General features: G+C 37.4%; 1 protein-coding gene across 12 annotated transcripts in view; it reads right to left on the bottom strand.

Annotated features, from left to right (window-relative positions):
* The window catches only part of KDM4C (lysine demethylase 4C), a 351,443-nt gene that overhangs the window by 145,381 nt on the left and 188,008 nt on the right, over nucleotides 1-18,054 (bottom strand). For 7 of the 12 annotated variants that reach the window (XM_051858176.3, XM_051858178.3, XM_051858187.3 and 4 more), the window contains 3 exons: nucleotides 10,391-10,572; nucleotides 8,198-8,411; nucleotides 6,543-6,619 (listed from right to left, as the gene is read on the bottom strand). In XM_051858176.3, the coding sequence (XP_051714136.2) occupies nucleotides 6,543-6,619; nucleotides 8,198-8,411; nucleotides 10,391-10,572 (473 nt within the window). Of the gene's footprint in view, nucleotides 1-5,023; nucleotides 5,073-6,542; nucleotides 6,620-8,197; nucleotides 8,412-10,390; nucleotides 10,573-18,054 lie in introns of all 12 variants that reach the window. The other 5 variants (XR_016210339.1, XR_016210337.1, XR_016210340.1 and 2 more) reach the window with 1 other exon arrangement.

Here is an 18,054-nt window from a genome sequence, read left to right as displayed (position 1 = left end):
GTGTCAGATGGGAGAGCAGGGTCCTGGCTAGTGACTTACATGCATAACCCGATGAGAAGGAGCAGCACGGTGAAAGCCACAGCTTGGCCCGTGAATGGCCAGTGCATACTGCTGAATGTCCAGCATTTAACTAGAATGGGTCCTTTCTTTTTCTACTAGTTTTACACTATATGTGGATCAAAGTCAGCATTACAGGCAGGAAGCTTCTCATGACCTGTTCTTGAAGTATCTTATGGGATTAAAAAATAAAAAAGTACAGCACAGATCAGATCACAGGAAGTAGCAATGCTACCATGACCTCTCAAGGCCATAAGAAAATCTGACCTAAAAATCAATCATTCTGATCTACAAAGCTACTTCAGACTTCCTCAAAAAAGGAACCACGAGTTAGAGAATTTGATTCAGGAGTTGATCCAGTTCTGGGAAAGGTCTGCTCATAAGAAACGAGAGTAAGTCTGAAAGGGGAAAGAACACGCACTATTCAACTGACCAATAATGCTAATTGTTATATATTAAGAAGATAGCCAATTAGACTACAGGTTAGTGCTGGCTCTAATTACAATGAAAATAATTAAAAAAAAAAAAAAAAAAACAGTGCGCAGTATTAGGTCAGCTGCTCAGCCTTCTTTCTACTCTAAAAGCAAATAGTTAATAAGAATGAGTCTTGGCCTGGAAATCTAGAGACCCACGTGGGTGCAGGGAACCAAGGACCCGGGACATCCTCTACTGCTTTCCCAGGCTATAGCAGAGAGCTGGATCGGAAGTGGAGCAGCCGGATCTTGAACCAGCATCCATATGGGATGCCGGCACCTCAGCCCAGGACATTAACCTGCTGTGCCACAGTGCCGGCCCCGGGGGTTACTTCTGAACACCTGTGACTCCATCTACAGGAACTAGGCTCACTCTGTAGGACCTAGCCTCACATCAATGATGGGAGCCAGACTTTACCTAACAGAAATCTTCTACCCGTGAATAATTATGCAGAAGTAGCCAACAAGTAATTGGGTTTGTACCTTCATAATTATCAAAGATGTACAGAGTTATAAGCTTTCCAAGAAATTGTTAATTTTTACCTAATAGTTAAAGATATGATTTAGACTAAAGTATACTTCCAAAACAGGAGTTATGGTAAATATTTTTCAACAACTTAGATTTTTTTAATCCCACAAGATTTGGCAACAGTGTGGGAGTAGGTTTCAGAAAAACCACTGTCTTGGGTATTTCTAGAAATTCAATTATGAGACTGTGGTTTATGCAGGGCAAAGACTTCACTTACATTCAGTAGCCAAATAAAATAGCCATGTGCAGCACTGGAGCCATAAACAGCATCCTTTACTCAATCTGTAAATACCCTAATTTATAATCAATAAAATAGATTCAAAGAGCTATGAAAATGCTTATTTTTTTGTCATTGGAATTGCATAGTCCCATTTTGTAAGAGAAATACAAAATCTAATTCCAGAAGATCATTTTTTAAAACAAATAAGTAAAATAAAGGGCACAGTGAATAAATGGATTCCCAAGTAGAAAATCATTCTATGCTGGGTTTTTCTTTCTTAAAATCATTTTGGGAAAAACAAAGGGTTTTGTTTGTTACACACAGACAAAATACAAATTTCTTTATTATTCTGTAAAGCATAATAAATGCTTTTCTGTAGATAATAAATGTGTATTATTGCCTATTTTATGCATTTCACCATAGAGAATTCAGAACTATAAAGTGTTTGGTTTCCTTAATTTTCATTACAAAATCTACTTTTTCCCAACATGGCAATACTCATTCAAGAGTTTAATGGATAGCTGTTTATTTTTCACACTGTATTATTATCAAATGAAATTATTCAAATTTTCCCACACATAAAGGAAAATAATGAAATAAGTAAGAATTTACAGCAGAATGTGAAATACCTGCAAGAGCAGACACACAGAATTGTTCGAAGGCCTTGAAATAACTTTTTTTATTAGACTAATTTTAGGAAATAGGTTCAGGGCAAAATTGAAAAGAAGGTGCAAAAACTTCCCATGTTCTTCTTGCCTCAATCCATACATAGCTACCTTCAATATCATAACATCCCATGAGATCCACCCCCCGCCCCCAAGCGGGGTACCTTGTTACAACTCAATAAGCTGAATTGATATACCACTGTCACCCAGATTCCAGAATCCACATCAGGGTTCACTCCTGACCTTATATTTTCTACGGTTATAGACAAAAAATAATGGCGTGCATATATAATTATAGTATCCTCAACAACATTTTCACTGCATAATAATGTATAATGAAAATGTATAAAGACATGAAAATTGTCATCAAAAATTGTAACAAATTCCCTTTTCACTTATTTAATAGGCTTATACTTATTTTTTTCTTTAGAATATTATATTACAAATACTTCAGAAGATCATATAGGAAATTCACTCAATACTACCAAGTACTAAGTTTAAGGATAAAAATTATTTAGGTATCCAGCCTATTCTAGACATTTAAATATTCTCTTCCTAATCAGAGTTGTAGCCCTAAGGTAGTATTCAAATATCTGCAGAATATATGAATGCAAAAATTTTCAGTGTAGTACAAAAAGATAGAGGAAAAAACAGAAAGAAAGAAATACAAATTTTGTAGTTTATAGTGAAAACGTCAACATTACATTTTCAAGAAACAACAGCTTGTTGTGGAAATTCATGAACAAATTAGACATAAATTATAGAAATTCATGGAAAAGGATACACATGATGAATCAAAGAGAGACACTGATTTTTCTACCTAAAAGTGGGACTTTGTAATTTCTGGGATGTGCTTGAAAACGACACTATAATGAATGTGAAAAAATTGATCCAAAAAGGGGCCGGTGCTGTGGCATCTCATATGGGTGCCAGGTTCTAGTCCTGGTTGCTCCTCTTCCAGTCCAGCTCTCTGCTGTGGCCTGGAAAGGCAGTGGAGGATGGCCCAGGTGCATAGGCCTCTGCATACACATGGGAGATCAGGAGGAAGCACCTGGCTCCTAGCTTCGGATCGGTGCAGTGCGCTGGCCATAACAGCCATTTGGGGGTAAACCAATGAAAGGAAGACTTTTCTTTCTCTCTCTCTCACTGTCTAACTCTATCTGTCAAAAAAAAAAAAAATTGACCAAAAGGAAGAACAGACAACAAACAGGAGGCCCAAACAAACACAGCTAAAAATGATTTAACAAAACTGAGTAATAAACCATAAATTCAAACATGGCTGTGAGATAGCTGAGTCAGTTTATATGAGAGATACTGACATAGCATACAGCAGGAGGTCAACAAAATAATATCTATTATAACTATGTAATATAACACATGAATCAGAAGGAAGACAAATGGCTATGAGAAGTGGTTAAACACGGAACTCTTTGTTTCTTGTCTTTTCATTTGAATTTGGGCATATGGCCATAATGCTAGAAACCAAATTAGGGTGTAAACATGAAATTATAACTAAATATTTCCTCAAGCACATGCACTTGAAACTATAGTACAGCTTCTAGTTTCTTACTTAATTGACAGATTAAATAATAAAACAATGGCAACATGCATCAGAATGAAGTCTGAACTTAACCTTTTGAAATAATGAGGAAACTGAAGATCAAAATAAGGATCTGGCCCACATCACGATGATATCAACCTTGCTACTGTATGCTCTATTACATCAGAAATGATCCAACAAGATACCAGGTATTAGGGTGATACAGAGACAAATGAGGTAGTATCCTGACATGTAGTTACTTAATAACTACCAGAAGAAATGAGTCCACGTGACATCTACCCTTTAGAATTGATAAGAAAAATTGGCTGTTTTGTGAGTATTGATTCTAGCCTTGAATACACCCTGTATGACCTCATGCAGGTTGAAGTTGACAGAACTCTCTACATTCTAACAAATGTATGCATGTATGTTTTATGCATTGCCAGGAATTATAAGAAAGAAGTCCTAAGATTCCTTTCCTTTAAATATTACTAATTCTTAACTTAATAATATAGTGTTGATATAATATATTTTTAAAAAATCTTTATAAAACTACCACATTAAGTCTCACATATATCTTATAAAATTGAACACAAGGTATTCGAAAGCACTTATGGTAAGGGAATAAAACAATCACATTTCTTGCATAGTTACACATCACAAGCTCAATATGTTGTTAGGCACTGGTGATAAGTAACTTTTAACTTTGCAAGGCATGTTTAAAAAAAAATCATAAGAAATAATTAGGAATGAGAGTTAGTGAAGTAAAAGCCAGCACTAGAATATTATTTGACCTGAGCTACACTATTAGACTTGTTTCTCTAGTAGCTCCATTCAAAAAGAAGGTGTAGGGTCATCTGGAATCTGAAACTGACAGTACAAGATGGATGTCTGAATAAATAAGAATTATTTATAAATAATAAATAATATAATAATATAATAAATAATATAAATAATAAATAAATAAGAATTATTTAAAATTATTTTAAAATTCCATTATTCAAGAAAAAGAATTAAGCAAAACCATACTTAAGACTTTAGTAAAAATTAATATCACAACAATCACTACTATATAAAATCAGAATGTTAAAGTCAGAATATCAATACTATAAGTTACTTCTCTGCAGTTCTTAAACCAGAATTACATTATTTCCCAGGAAAATAGGCACGCAGCTTCACTGACAAACAGATAAACTGAAAAACTCAAAACTGAAAAACTGAAAGGATAACTGGCAGGTACAGTCACTATGGATCATTTCCAGTTAGAAATAAGAAACCATGTAGGCCTGAGAATCATTGGACAGCTATATTCAAGTTTCCAGTTCTGTTACAAATTTCAAGACTGTTTTTTGAGGGGTCACAGGTTAAGATTAATAGATGTTTTAAATAAATTAATTCTAAGTGAGTGTATCAGAGTGCTGTGTTTTTAAAACATGCTACATGAAAACAGCATAATCACAATCAATCAAAACGAGCTTGAAAATTAGCGTAGGTGGCATAGGCCTGGACCTGACTCTGCCATGCAATGGACAAGGGTACCTTGGAAAACAGGACTGCTCAGTGTGTGAGCACAGGAGCCAGGCAGTAACTGTGGATGGAACAGAGAACTCTTAATGCCTAAGTGAACTAGACTAAATGACCAGTCATTTCTAAAGTAATGCTTCAGAATGAATGAGAGAACACCATTGGTCAAACTCAATCTACAGAATGTGACTTTGGCTCGTATAATGGAATAGGATCTGAATGGTAAGATTTTTTTCTTGGTTTGTTCAAAGATGTTCTATAAATGTTTGTGCTAACATAACGACCTCACCAAAGAAAGCATACTAAGATGCTTATTAGGTCTACATATTTCCTCTTGACTGGGAGAGATTACCTCTGACATCAATTACCTAAGTGAGACCAGAAATAAAACTACTGGAAAAGACGCCCCTCTTGGACTCTTATAATAAACCATATGTTTATTTTCACACTGAGTCTAAGTATACATAATGATGAAAGACATTTTCATCATGTAAGGCATATTCCTTACATTCTCCTTCTAATTTTAACATTAGTTGAGAGGAAATTTCAGTCTTTGTCATTACATATCACTCTGTAAGCAAGCAAATGCTACTCCTATAAATTGTAATAATCAAGCTAAGCACTTGCTCTGAGAACATCAGTAGGAGACACAGTTCTGATTCCTATTGAAAGATATGTTTATAAGAAAAATTAAGAAATAACAAATTCATGGCAAAATATGTGACACAGAAGAATAATGGAATGAAAAGTTTCAACAGGATTTGTAAGTAAATCAATTCAGATCAAAAGCAATCTGTCGAAATCTTCACATAATATAGAGTTGGTCTTCTGTGTACAAAGTTAATTAAAAATGAATCTTAATGTGGAATGGGACTGGCAAGGGGAAAGCTAGGAGGGGGAGGAATGGGAGTGTGGGTGGTAGGGCGGGTATGATAGGAAGAATAACTATATCCCTAAAGCTGTACTTACGAAATTTGCATTCCTTAAAAAAATAAATTAAAAAATAAAAAAGTAATCAGTGTCCCCCAAAGATGTGATTCTTTGTTGATAAAGTTCTTGAATCAAGTTCACAGTAATTGCAAACACAGAGCAGACACGCTAAAATTTACTAAAACAGAAAGTTAAATAAGCAGGGGAAAGATTTTGACTATTGGAAAAGTGGAAAATGAGTGAGTTTTCAAAAGAGAACCTGAAGACAACAATTTGACTATTATTTAAAAGGTCTATTTTGAAAACTGCAAAATTAGACAGAACAGGAAAAGAAAGCAAAGTTTTGAGACTTTTAAAATGTAAATTTAACTAGCAATTCTCAAATTAGCTAAGTAGAATACTGATGTCTAGAAATTCACCTAACATTTCTACAAAGGATGTAAAACATAGCATGTAAAATTATTAGGAGATGGAAGCCTAGAAAGAGAAGGAAATATGGAATTGCATACAAAAGCATATGTATAATCATATCGATCTGCTAGAGTTAAATGTGTTTACAGTGACAGAGGGGAGAGGAAAAGTGATACCGAAAGAAGCCACTTACTGCAGTCCATGCATTTTTTTTGCACCGGACACACAGCCAGCCATCACAGATCTCATGAGAAGGGATACCATAACAGCCTGAAAAAAAAAAAAAAAATAGATCAACGCATTACATCTACTATTTCTTAAAATATTATACATGTTAGCACCAAAACTTATAATAGGAGAACAACAGCCTATAACATACTGGTTTGATTCCCAATACTTAGAACACAATGTGAACAAGACTGTTCCAAAGACACTTTCGGTTTTCATGCTTCATAAGTAATACAAAATCGGTCCCAAAAAACATAAGCATGTTTAGCTTATTTCTAACTGATGCTCACAACAGTTGTCATAGAAAATACTGAAAATAATTATAAACCGAATGGACAAAAATAAATTGCTACCCACACATGTATGGTGTTCACAAGTATGGTGTATGCAGCAGAGTTTGAAGACATTTTAACACAATAAAGAAATATTAGTTAATGTAATCATAAATTATGTTAAAAAAAAAACTATAATTAGGCTTGACTTCAGAGAAAAGACACAGGCTAAACAAGCCATTGTTGGTGATGAAGAGAATGTCTTTAATTCAGTTTGCCTATTCAGTATATGTCTGGCCCAAAATAGCTATCTAATGAGATGGCTGACAGTGTAATCTATGTAGAATTATGTGGCATCATGAAATACATGTTACGCCAACCATCAAAAATCAGAGGGTCTGGAAAGATTAAAATAATTTTTTTATTTAACACATAATAATTATATATACTTATGGAGTACAGTTGTGATCATTTGATAGATATAGACAGTGTATAATGTGAAAACATTAAATAAGTAAATTTTAATATTAACATTTGAGATAGGGAATAAAAATAATTTATATGTAATTAACAAAAAAACCCTTTCATAGTTAAATAAATCAATAAATATTGAATTCAAGGAAAGGAAATATTATGACTAAATTATACAGTTGGTATATTCACGAACCAAGATTAAAAACCAATTTTTTCATATTCTGGCACTGTTCCTCTTGCATACACATAATAAATGAAGACAAATGTGTGTAAATGTGTGTTTGTGTTTTAAATTGCTATCAATCTAAAAGAAGACTGCTATTATACTTCCCTTGGAGATGCAGCTATGACTACTAAAGGAAAGACTATTATTACCCTAGGATAAACACAGAAAAAGATAGCTATAATGAACACATTGAAAGAGGTAGGCCACACATGACACATGCTTATGTAAGTAGATATGTGAATTAGTAACATCTAGTATATTAAGATGCATTTAAAAATAGTAGTTTATAGCAAAACCCTGGAAATATTGTATAGAATTCAAATGGCAAGCCAATAGAAAATATGTATTTACAATGTATTCAATTGTATAAAAACAGCAAGTTGAGACAAGAATAGGGCCAAGCCATCTCAGTCTGGGGGAAAAACAACTATAATAATTAACTGGATTTGTCTATAGTTATAATGAATAGACATAAAATTCAGTAAAAGCAGTATTCTCTTAATCACCAAAGGAATATTCATTTCAAATTGTCACAAAGAGGATGAGGAATGCCCAGGTTCAATATCCACTTCCAGCTCCTGATTCCACAAGAAGTAAGAAGACAAGAGTATGCAAAGCCAGCAATTGATGAATGTCAGATTCATTTACTTGCATGAACCCGTACGCAGCACTTTGCACAGGATATCAGAAGACTTGTTCCATCTTCTTCAAGGAAGGCATTGGGTGGAGAATATTCTATATTTTCCTCACTATAAATAAAGCACATCTCAGGAATGAGGGGTTTAGTCTTTCCTCCTGAGGTAATCACATCGTCTAATTTTGTCTCCCATTTAGAATCATTTTCTTCATTGCTGCTATCCGGCTGAAAAACAAAATATTTCCACAGGAGTGAGAAACATAGATAGGAGTTCATGATCTACCCTGACCATCCAATATCAACACCCGTTCTAGTCACTGACTTCCAAATTTGTACTCCCTGTTTTATTTCCTGACCCAAGTATTAGCTTTATTTCCAATGCTCCTCCTCAGATTCACATTTAGAAGCTAATTTGTAAGAACAAGAAAATATTCTATATGTCTGCTCAAATACGAAAATGAACTTATAAAACTGTATTCTTCCAGAAGTAGTTCATGGAAAGCATCAATCGTTCTGATGAATATTCTTGTTTGTTTGCTTGCACTTACTGAAGAATCTTACCCAGTTACACTTCAAGGAGTATTTTTAAAGAACTGGTTTTCATCTTTGCAATAGCACTGAAGGAGACATCAAAGGCTTTTGTCTCACCTCAAAGATTTAAACAACATGAGAAGGAAATCTGACAAATTTTACCAATTGATGTGCCAAAAAACAAAAACAAAACCACTGGTCATCTCTCACTAATATATATGAATCTTATACTAATAAATTTCTCAATCTTAACATCTCAGTTGGAATTTTGGGCTCACTGGAAAACAAAGGCAGATTTTGTCAAAAAAGACTCAGGGGTAGGCATTCTGCATAGCAGTTAGGATGCTACTTGGAATATTCACAATCCATAGAAGCATGCCTGGGTTTGGTTCTGTTTCTAATTCTCTTCCTGATAATGCAAATACTGGGTGACAGCAGAGTCTGACATGGATTGAGTTCCTGGCTCCTGGCTTTGACCTGACACAACAATAACCATTGCAGGCATTTGGGGAGTGAACCAATAGAGAATGGAAGATTCCTCTCTCTCTGCCTTTCCACTAAACTAATAAGCTTAGAAATCAATCATAGGCTGGCGCCATGGCTCACTTGGCTAATCCTATGCCCAAGTGCCTAGGCCCTGCACCTGCATGGGAGATCAGGAGGAAGCACCTGGCTTCTGGCTTCGGATCGGCACAGCGCACCGGCCGTAGCAGCCATTTGGGGGATGAATCAATAGAAAAAAGAAAGACCTTTCTCTCTCTCTCTCTAACTCTGCCTGTCAAAAAAAAAAAAAAAAAAAAAAAAAAAAAAAGGCAAAGAAGAAATCAATCATAAATAAGAATCAGTAAAAATTTAAAACAGAAATGTAATGAATACAAAAACAAAAAATAATGGTTATTGCTCACCAGTGGCACATTCAAAACATGAAGTGAATATTTACAAAGTTAAGAAAATGCAAGCTGGCACACATTTTCTTGCTTTGAAATGTCTGAACTAAATAGACTTGACTTGACATGGAAGAGAGGTGATCTCAAATATTTCTTATTCTATTAGTGAAAATATAACATAAAAGAAAATGTTCATACAATATACTTTATATCATAGGATCACACATTATACGATTCCTAAAAATCATTTCATCTGTATTGGTGCTAAAGCGTATGACTTTATCGTCAGTGCTGACTACGTGAAATGATGTGGAAAACACTGAGCACAACTGGCTGATGAGCATGACCTCAACAATTCGTACTGAGTGTTGGCTGTGTCATTTCAATGTACACATGGGAAACTGAAGAGAGATGTTAAAAATTTGTGCTTGCAGCTGATGTTAATATAATCTGATAATCTCATTTTCAAGCATAAAACAGACTACATCTAAGATTTCTCTGTTTCTACTATTTATAATATTTAAGTTCTGTGTTTCTTGGTAAAAGAAGCAGAGTGGACAGAATGATCCATTCCTTGAAATAAGGCAAAATATTCAAAAGAGATAAAGTAGCATCTGAAACATGGCTCTCAAACAACACAGAGAACTACTAATCTAGAAAGACTCTTATCTACAGAAATACCACAATATACACTTCTGAGTGCATACTCCACATATAATGACTCACAGTTAACATAATGGTGATACAACAGAGAAAGGAAACTTGACAACAGCAGCCCCCAGGTACCTTGTAGTAAGGCATGAGCAGAGTGCAGATAGCACAGTGTGGTTCCATTTTTGCTACGGTTGCATTATACTCTTGTTCAGCCACAAAGTTAGGGGATTTCGTCTGCCAGAGGTGGACAAGAGGCTTCGCCCATGACTCTGTTTCTTCCACTTCCTCTTCAATATATGGCATCTCAGGTAATTCTTAGGGGAGAGAGTATGAAAAGACAGTAAGCATGAGATCCAGGGAAAAACCATAACCTTCATGACACAGGATGAAAACATTCAAAAGTATGTGCAATATCAATGCCACACACCAAACTGATCTTGTTTCAAATACATTCTGAGAGAAACAGCATGCTGCGAGTTCTTATTCTTTCTTACTTTCCTACTCCTCATATTCTTTAAAGACCAGAGCAGACCTTCTGATCAAATGATCCAAATCCCTTTGTCACCTTCCCAATCACTGCCAGAAATCATTGAACTACTCCCTCCTTTCAACATTCAATACTTCAATGTTTCTACTACTAACATAACACTTCCATGGTAAAGCATTTTTATGCATATGAGGTCATCTTCTGGTTAGGAGTGAAACTCACTTAGCAGTATTACTTTCAAACCAAACATTATAGATGGCTTAACAGGTTTAGTAATTGTGCTTTACTAAGTTCAGGTTTAGTTCAAGGATTCATGAAAATCAACACTTAACACAGCATCTATGAGAGGTCAGGCAATATACTGGCATTCACAGATAGAAAACACAATCTTTATGTCAGATTTTCTTATTTGGTCTTGAGACTGTTATACAGTCAAATCTCTTAACAAGGAAGAGGCACATATCAACTAAAAAAAAAAAAAAACCACTTTACAAATCTTACAGAGCATGAGAGAAATGCATGTTAAGAGAAATTCCTCATGCCTATAGCAGAAGATAGTACATCATGGAAAGTGGCAGCAACCACAGTCATATCTTAAGCCTAATACCTGGAGTTGTGACACATGCTAGAATTCCTCAGCAGGTGCTGTCACAGTCTTATGAATAAATACTGTGCAGCAATGTCCTTAGATCCAAAGTACTGCTTGAAGTACTGTTCAACCAGTGTTCTAGCACTTGTCAAACTAAGCTACTAGTCTAGGAAACAGCAGATTTACAAAGGAAAATGGGAAGGGATGTTTGACACTAAAAACAACTCAAAATTTATTCCAATTGAAACAAAAATCAGTGTCTGCGTTCATGATGCAGCATTACTATTTTTATCTTCAACATCACTTTTTCCCTAAACAGAAAGGGATAGTGTTTCAAAACAAAATGAAATGCAAGACCTTTGCCTGTATGTGAAATGAAGTAATTTGACTATAAATATAAACTAGTTACAACAGTTATCCCACATGTCAGAACACAAGATTTTCTATGAAAATTAAAAATTCAAAAAGGAAAGAATGTTAAATGCCATGAAGACCTCAAATCACAGAGATAACATCTACAACGCACACTAATTATGGGATCTAAAAACAAATAAATGAAAAAAATCAAGAGAATGAAAAGGTGTTGCTACTTAATGATGCAAAACAAAATTACTGTAGCACATACTTGATCAGAGACAACTGAAAAACACAAATAACTGAAAGCTTTCTCCTTGGAAAATGCTACAAATTCATATGAGGAATTAAAAATATTTTCAAAGATGGATAAAATGCCTTTGAATTCTGAAAAAAATGAAGTGATAATGAAAAAGAAGTAAGTGGGCTAATTCCTGACAACAGAGCGAGTGAAAGCCAAGCACTGCACTCTTATAGCACGGTTTGCCCTTCAATGACATCATGACAAAAACAGCCTATCTTAGATGTGGCTGATCCGAAGCCAGGACCCGGGTGCTTCCTCCCGGTCTCCCATGCAGGTACTGGGACCCAAGCACTTGGCCCATCCTCCACTGCACTCCCGGGCCACAGCAGAGAGCTGGCCTGGAAGAGGGGCAACCGGGACAGAATCCGGCACCCCGACCGGACTAGAAACCAGTGTGCCGGTGCCGCAGGCGGAGGATTAGCCTAGTGAGCTGTGGCGCCGGCCAAGATATTCTCAATATAATAATAATGTTGGGGCCGGTGCCATGGCTCACTTGGTTAATCCTCCGCCTGCAGTGCCGACATCCCATACAGGCACCGGGTTCTAGTCCCGGTTGCTCCTCTTCCAGTCCAGCTCTCTGCTGTGGACCAGGAGGGCAGGGGAGGATGGCCCAAGTGCTTGGGTGCCTGCACCCGCGTGGGAGACCAGGAAAAAGCAACTGGCTCCTGGCTTTTATATATATATATATATGTTATATATATATGTATAGATATATACACATATATATATGTGTGTGTGTGTGTGTGTGTGTGTGTGTGTGTGTATATATATATATATATATATATTTAGGTTGTTTTGTGGGTCCTTTGTTCACCTGTCCTTTTATGCTATTCTTCATTGTGATTTGATGAGTTTCTGTTGTTAGATGCAGTGACCACATACTTTTATGTATCTACTGCAGTTTCTTTTTACTTGTAGCTACTATGAAGCTTTCAAAAAATACAGATAAAACAGTCTATTTTAAGCTGTTCACAGATGCACAACAAAACGCTGTTTTACAATTCATCCAATATGATTTTTAAGATACAAGTTACATTGTTTTGTGTTACATCTTTAAACAAATTATTAGTCCCTTTAATAATAATCTCATAATCTTCATAATAAATGTATGCGATATGCAAAACACCATTACTGAACTGCTTTATTCTGAATTTGAATATGAATGCACTTTTTCAAATGAATCTTACACCATGTTTTCATGTGAATAACTAGTACAGTTCTTTTAGCCTGAAGAATTCTCTTTCTTCAGGAAAAGTCCCCGTGTGTCCTTCATTGCTACTGGGCAAGCTGACTTCCATGCTCTGTGAATGAGCTTGCTGCTAAAGTCCTTAACAAGAGTGAATTGGTACCTGGTTCAACATGTGAACTGCTGACATATACGTAAACAGGATTGGGTTTAGAGCCTGAACTACCAACTATGACAAACCTGGACCTTGGATCTTCTGGGTCACATAAGCATCTTGAATCCACAGGAGCTGGCCTTGTGCTAAAGTCCACATGGGGGGACATACTGATTAGATCAGCAAGGATGATCCAGGAATCTCAGTGCATGGGGAAATGACCTGACATTAGGGTATACTGAGGTGCCCCTAGATCCTGAGACCTCTGGGATGGGCATAGAGCATGGGTCCATAGTTCTGCCTGGTGCCTACAGCAATGGAGGCTGACCTACACGGTGGGGATGAGGGGAACAGTTTGAAGACTGTATCCTAAAAGGCATCTTTATCTCTTGAGTAAACCTAGAAATGTTGGGTCTGTTGGTGATAACTTGGAATCTGACACTTGTAGTTCAGCCTGGGCTAATACATAGATGGAAAGGGTTAACTCTACCGTTTGAGGTAAGTCAGCTTGAGCATGTCCCGAATTGCACATCTCTTCCCTCTCTTACTCCCACTCTTATATTTAACAGCGATTACTTCTCAGTTAAGTTTCCACACTTGAGAATAACTGTGTATTGATTACAGTATTCAACCAAAAGTATTAAGTAGAACAAATAAACAAAAAAAATACTAAGAGGGATAACGTATTAAGTTGTTCATCAACAGTCAACAGTCGCTGTTAAATATAAGAGTGGGAGTAAGAGAGGGAAGAGATGTGCAATTCAGGACATGCTCAAGCTGACTTACCTCAAACGGTAGAGTTAGAAACATACCAGGGGATTCCAATTCAATCCCATCAAGGTGGCATGTATCAATGCCATCTCACTAGTCCCAGTGATCAATTTCTGTTCACAATTGATCATAATGATAGGACTAAGAGCCAAAGGGATCACATAAACAAGACTAGAGTCTGCAAATACTAGCTGATAGAATAAAAAAGGGAGAGAACGATCCAATATGGGAAGCGAGACACACAGCAGACCCATAGAATGGCAGATGTCCTAAACAGCACTCTGGCCTCAGAATCAGCCCTTAAGGCACATGGATCTGGCTGAAAAGCCCATGAGAGTATTACAGGCATGGAAAGCCAAAACACTCTGGCAAAAAAAAAAACAAAACAAACAAACAAACAAAAACCTACATGAAAGATCTCCGCAAGTGAGATCCCAGTGAAAAGAACAGGTCATCAAAGAAGGAGGTACCTTTCTCTGAAGGGAGGAGAGAACTTCCACTTTGACTATGACCTTGTCTAAATATGATCAGAGTTGGTGAACTCAAAAGGCTTCCATAGCCTTGGCAACTCATGACAAGAGCCTAGGGTGATTACTGAGGCCATAAACAAGAGTGTCAATTTGTTAAGTCAACAACAGGAGTCACTGTGCATTTACTCCTCATGTAGGATCTCTGTCCTTAATGTGCTGTACATTGTGATTTAATGCTATAACTAGTACTCAAACAGTATTTTTCACTTTGTGTTTCTATGTGGGTGCAAACTGTTGAAATCTTTACTTAATATATGCTAAACTGATCTTCTGTATATAAAGAGAATTGAAAATGAATCTTGATGTGAATGGAAGGGGAGAGGGATGAGCCGGCGCCGTGGCTCAATAGGCTAATCCTCCACCTTGCGGCGCCGGCACACCGGGTTCTAGTCCCGGTTGGGGCGCCGGATTCTGTCCCGGTTGCCCCTCTTCCAGGCCAGCTCTCTGCTATGGCCAGGGAGTGCAGTGGAGGATGGCCCAGGTGCTTGGGCCCTGCACCCCATGGGAGACCAGGAAAAAGCACCTGGCTCCTGGCTCCTGCCAGGATCAGCGCGGTGCGCCGGCTGCAGCGGCGGCCATTGGAGGGTGAACCAACGGCAAAAGGAAGACCTTTCTCTCTGTCTCTCTCTCTCACTGTCCACTCTGACTGTCAAAAAAAAAAAAAAAAAAAAAAAAAAAAAAAAAAAAAAAGGAAGGGGAGAGGGAGTGGGAAAGGGGAGGGTTGCAGATGGGAGGGAAGTTATGGGGGGGGGGACCCACTGTAATCCATAAGCTGTACTTTGAAAATTTATATTCATTAAATAAAAGTTAAAAAAATAAAATAAATATGAAATTAAACTCTCAAAAAAAAAAGGGTTAGTCTGACATTGGGTAGGGACTGAAGACATGGTCTACAGGTACAACCCATGAATCTGAAGCTGTCATGGGCTGCTTGGCACTAAGTTCTTTTGGGAAAAATCTAGCACTGGGATCTGAAGCAAATGTCAGTGTTTATTTCAATTTATTTCCCACAAGGAAGGAACCTCACCTTTCAGTCCTACTGCGAAGTGGCAGAAGGGCAGTGCATGTAACTGAAACGGTCCTTCCTACTCTCTTCAATGCATTTTGTATTTTTTTATTTCTATACTCCACCCACATGCTGCAAACCCTCACCTAATATCCTTATATCTTATGAAGGTATAAAGGTAATATTAAGCACTGATAGCTATTTAAATTGATGTTTCTGCCAGCAACATCATATACCACCATTTTGCTATGCTATTAATATTTATGCTTTGGAGAAATCACTTTTTATGAAAATAAGTTTTTATGAATGCATTATTGCTACTTTTATAATGAAAACCTTCCCTGACAATTGAGTAAATGTCAGTAAGACAAATCCACAAAAAGAAAAGAAACTTCTTTGGGTCCTCAAAATACTCTAAAGTCTTAACAGTTCCACACACACAAAAAAATTGAGGATCACTTAAGCATAACTGCATATTTTCATCCAATATTAATGATATCATTCAGTCACTGCCTAAAAAAAAAGGTGTAAACTGTGCTCTTACAGCCAAGCAAGAGTTTCATAAACTACTTTCTTTACTCAACCTGTGATCCTTAAGTAAAAAGAAAACTAAAAAATTAATACTGCAAAAGTCCCTTTTATACTTAGTTCTTTGATGAAAATTTGTAATGCTTGCCAGATTTCAGAGAAAGCAAAATTCTGTCCTAACAGCACTTCATGGTAAAAACAGATTCCTAGATCATCACAAAACACTGTGAAAGTCCTTTAACAGGTAAGAGAGTCAAGAAAAGCTCAAGCCTAAATATAAAGTTGTTTGATACACCTGAATTTACAGGGGCTGGTGCTGTGGAGCAACGGGTGAAAGACCCAGACTGCAGCGCCAGCATCCCATATGGGCACTGGATCTAGACATGCTACTCCACTTTTGATCCAGCTCCCTGCTAATGTGCCTGGGAAAGCAGTGAAGGATGGCTGAAGTCCTTGAGCCCCTGCACCCATGTGGAAGACCTAGAATAAGCTCCTGACGCCTGGGTTTGGATTGAGCTCTCCTCTGACTGGTGCAGCCATTCAGGGAGGCAGATGGAAGACCTCTCCTCTCTGTGTCTACCTCTAATTCTGAATTTACAGAAGCAGGTTATAACATTGCCTCAGGCCCCACATTGTCAGAAACTTCTTCATGAATATGGAAATAAGCAATGGCTAAGTGGCTATTCTAGGAGACATGGAAAGTACCAGAACAAACATTATTGTGAGAAGGAAACAGAGAAAACAGTCACCATCGTGGATAAATATAGGGAAGTAACCTCTTGAAAATACTGCCATCTTACAAACAGAACGTTCGATAGCTGCGCTGAAATGTTTCAGTCACCATACCACTAGTAAACAATAACTTTTTTTATGAAATAGCCTAACTGCAATCCAAAACACCAAATCCCTGTGCATATATAGATCATATACAAAAGAGACAGGCCGGCGCCGCGGCTTACTAGGCTAATCCTCCGCCTTGCGGCGCCGGCACACCGGGTTCTAGTCCCGGTCGGGGCACCGGATTCTGTCCCGGTTGCCCCTCTTCCAGGCCAGCTCTCTGCCGTGGCCAGGGAGTGCAGTGGAGGATGGCCCAAGTGCTTGGGCCCTGCACCCCATGGGAGACCAGGAGAAGTACCTGGCTCCTGCCATCGGATCAGCGCGGTGCGCTGGCCGCAGCGCACTGGCCACGAGGGTCACTGGAGGGTGAACCAACGGCAAAAGGAAGACCTTTCTCTCTCTCTCTCTCTCACTGTCCACTCTGCCTGTCAAAAAAAAAAAAAAAAAAAAGTTTTACACTGACTATGAAATACATATTACAATATTTTCACAATTTTCAACAAACCCTACTGTCAGCACAAATATGTTGACTACAATGACTATCAACTGATTAAAAGAATATGAGAGCAAAGCAGCACAGTGACAGCTACTGTCATGTCTACAAGGTCTCCTATATATTTAGTAGGACACATATTTATTTAGTATACAGTCACATTAGAAACCTCATTAACCATAGCACTTAACCAAGAAGTTAGGTGCACAACAGGCACAAAAGAAGTGAGATTAACAAAATAGAATAAGTAGCAGAATTAACATTGGAAACAAGTATAGTAAAAATTCTAAATGTCAAATATTGGTATACAAATGCACAGATGTGTACAGGGTTAAAGCTTTAAGAATAATGAACCAGCAGAAGGGGAAGAGGTGACAAAAAGCACGATCAGACACAGATGTCAGTATAGGCAGTCAACTGCCTAATGTCACAGCTCAGAACAAGTTCTAAAGTTTGTGCCAGAACAACTAAAGTGCTGCTGATGAAACATACAGAAGCAGCGGGCCTGGCTGTGGTCTAGTAGGTTAAGCCTCCACATTCAGGGTGGGCATCCCAGA

The sequence above is a fragment of the Oryctolagus cuniculus genome, chromosome 1 (genome assembly GCF_051225735.1).
Source record: "Oryctolagus cuniculus isolate XC-2025 breed Fujian yellow rabbit chromosome 1, ASM5122573v1, whole genome shotgun sequence".
NCBI classification, from domain to species: Eukaryota; Metazoa; Chordata; class Mammalia; order Lagomorpha; family Leporidae; genus Oryctolagus; species Oryctolagus cuniculus.
The sequence above is the reverse complement of the archived record's forward strand: the minus strand, read 5'-3'. Positions and strand labels throughout refer to the sequence as shown.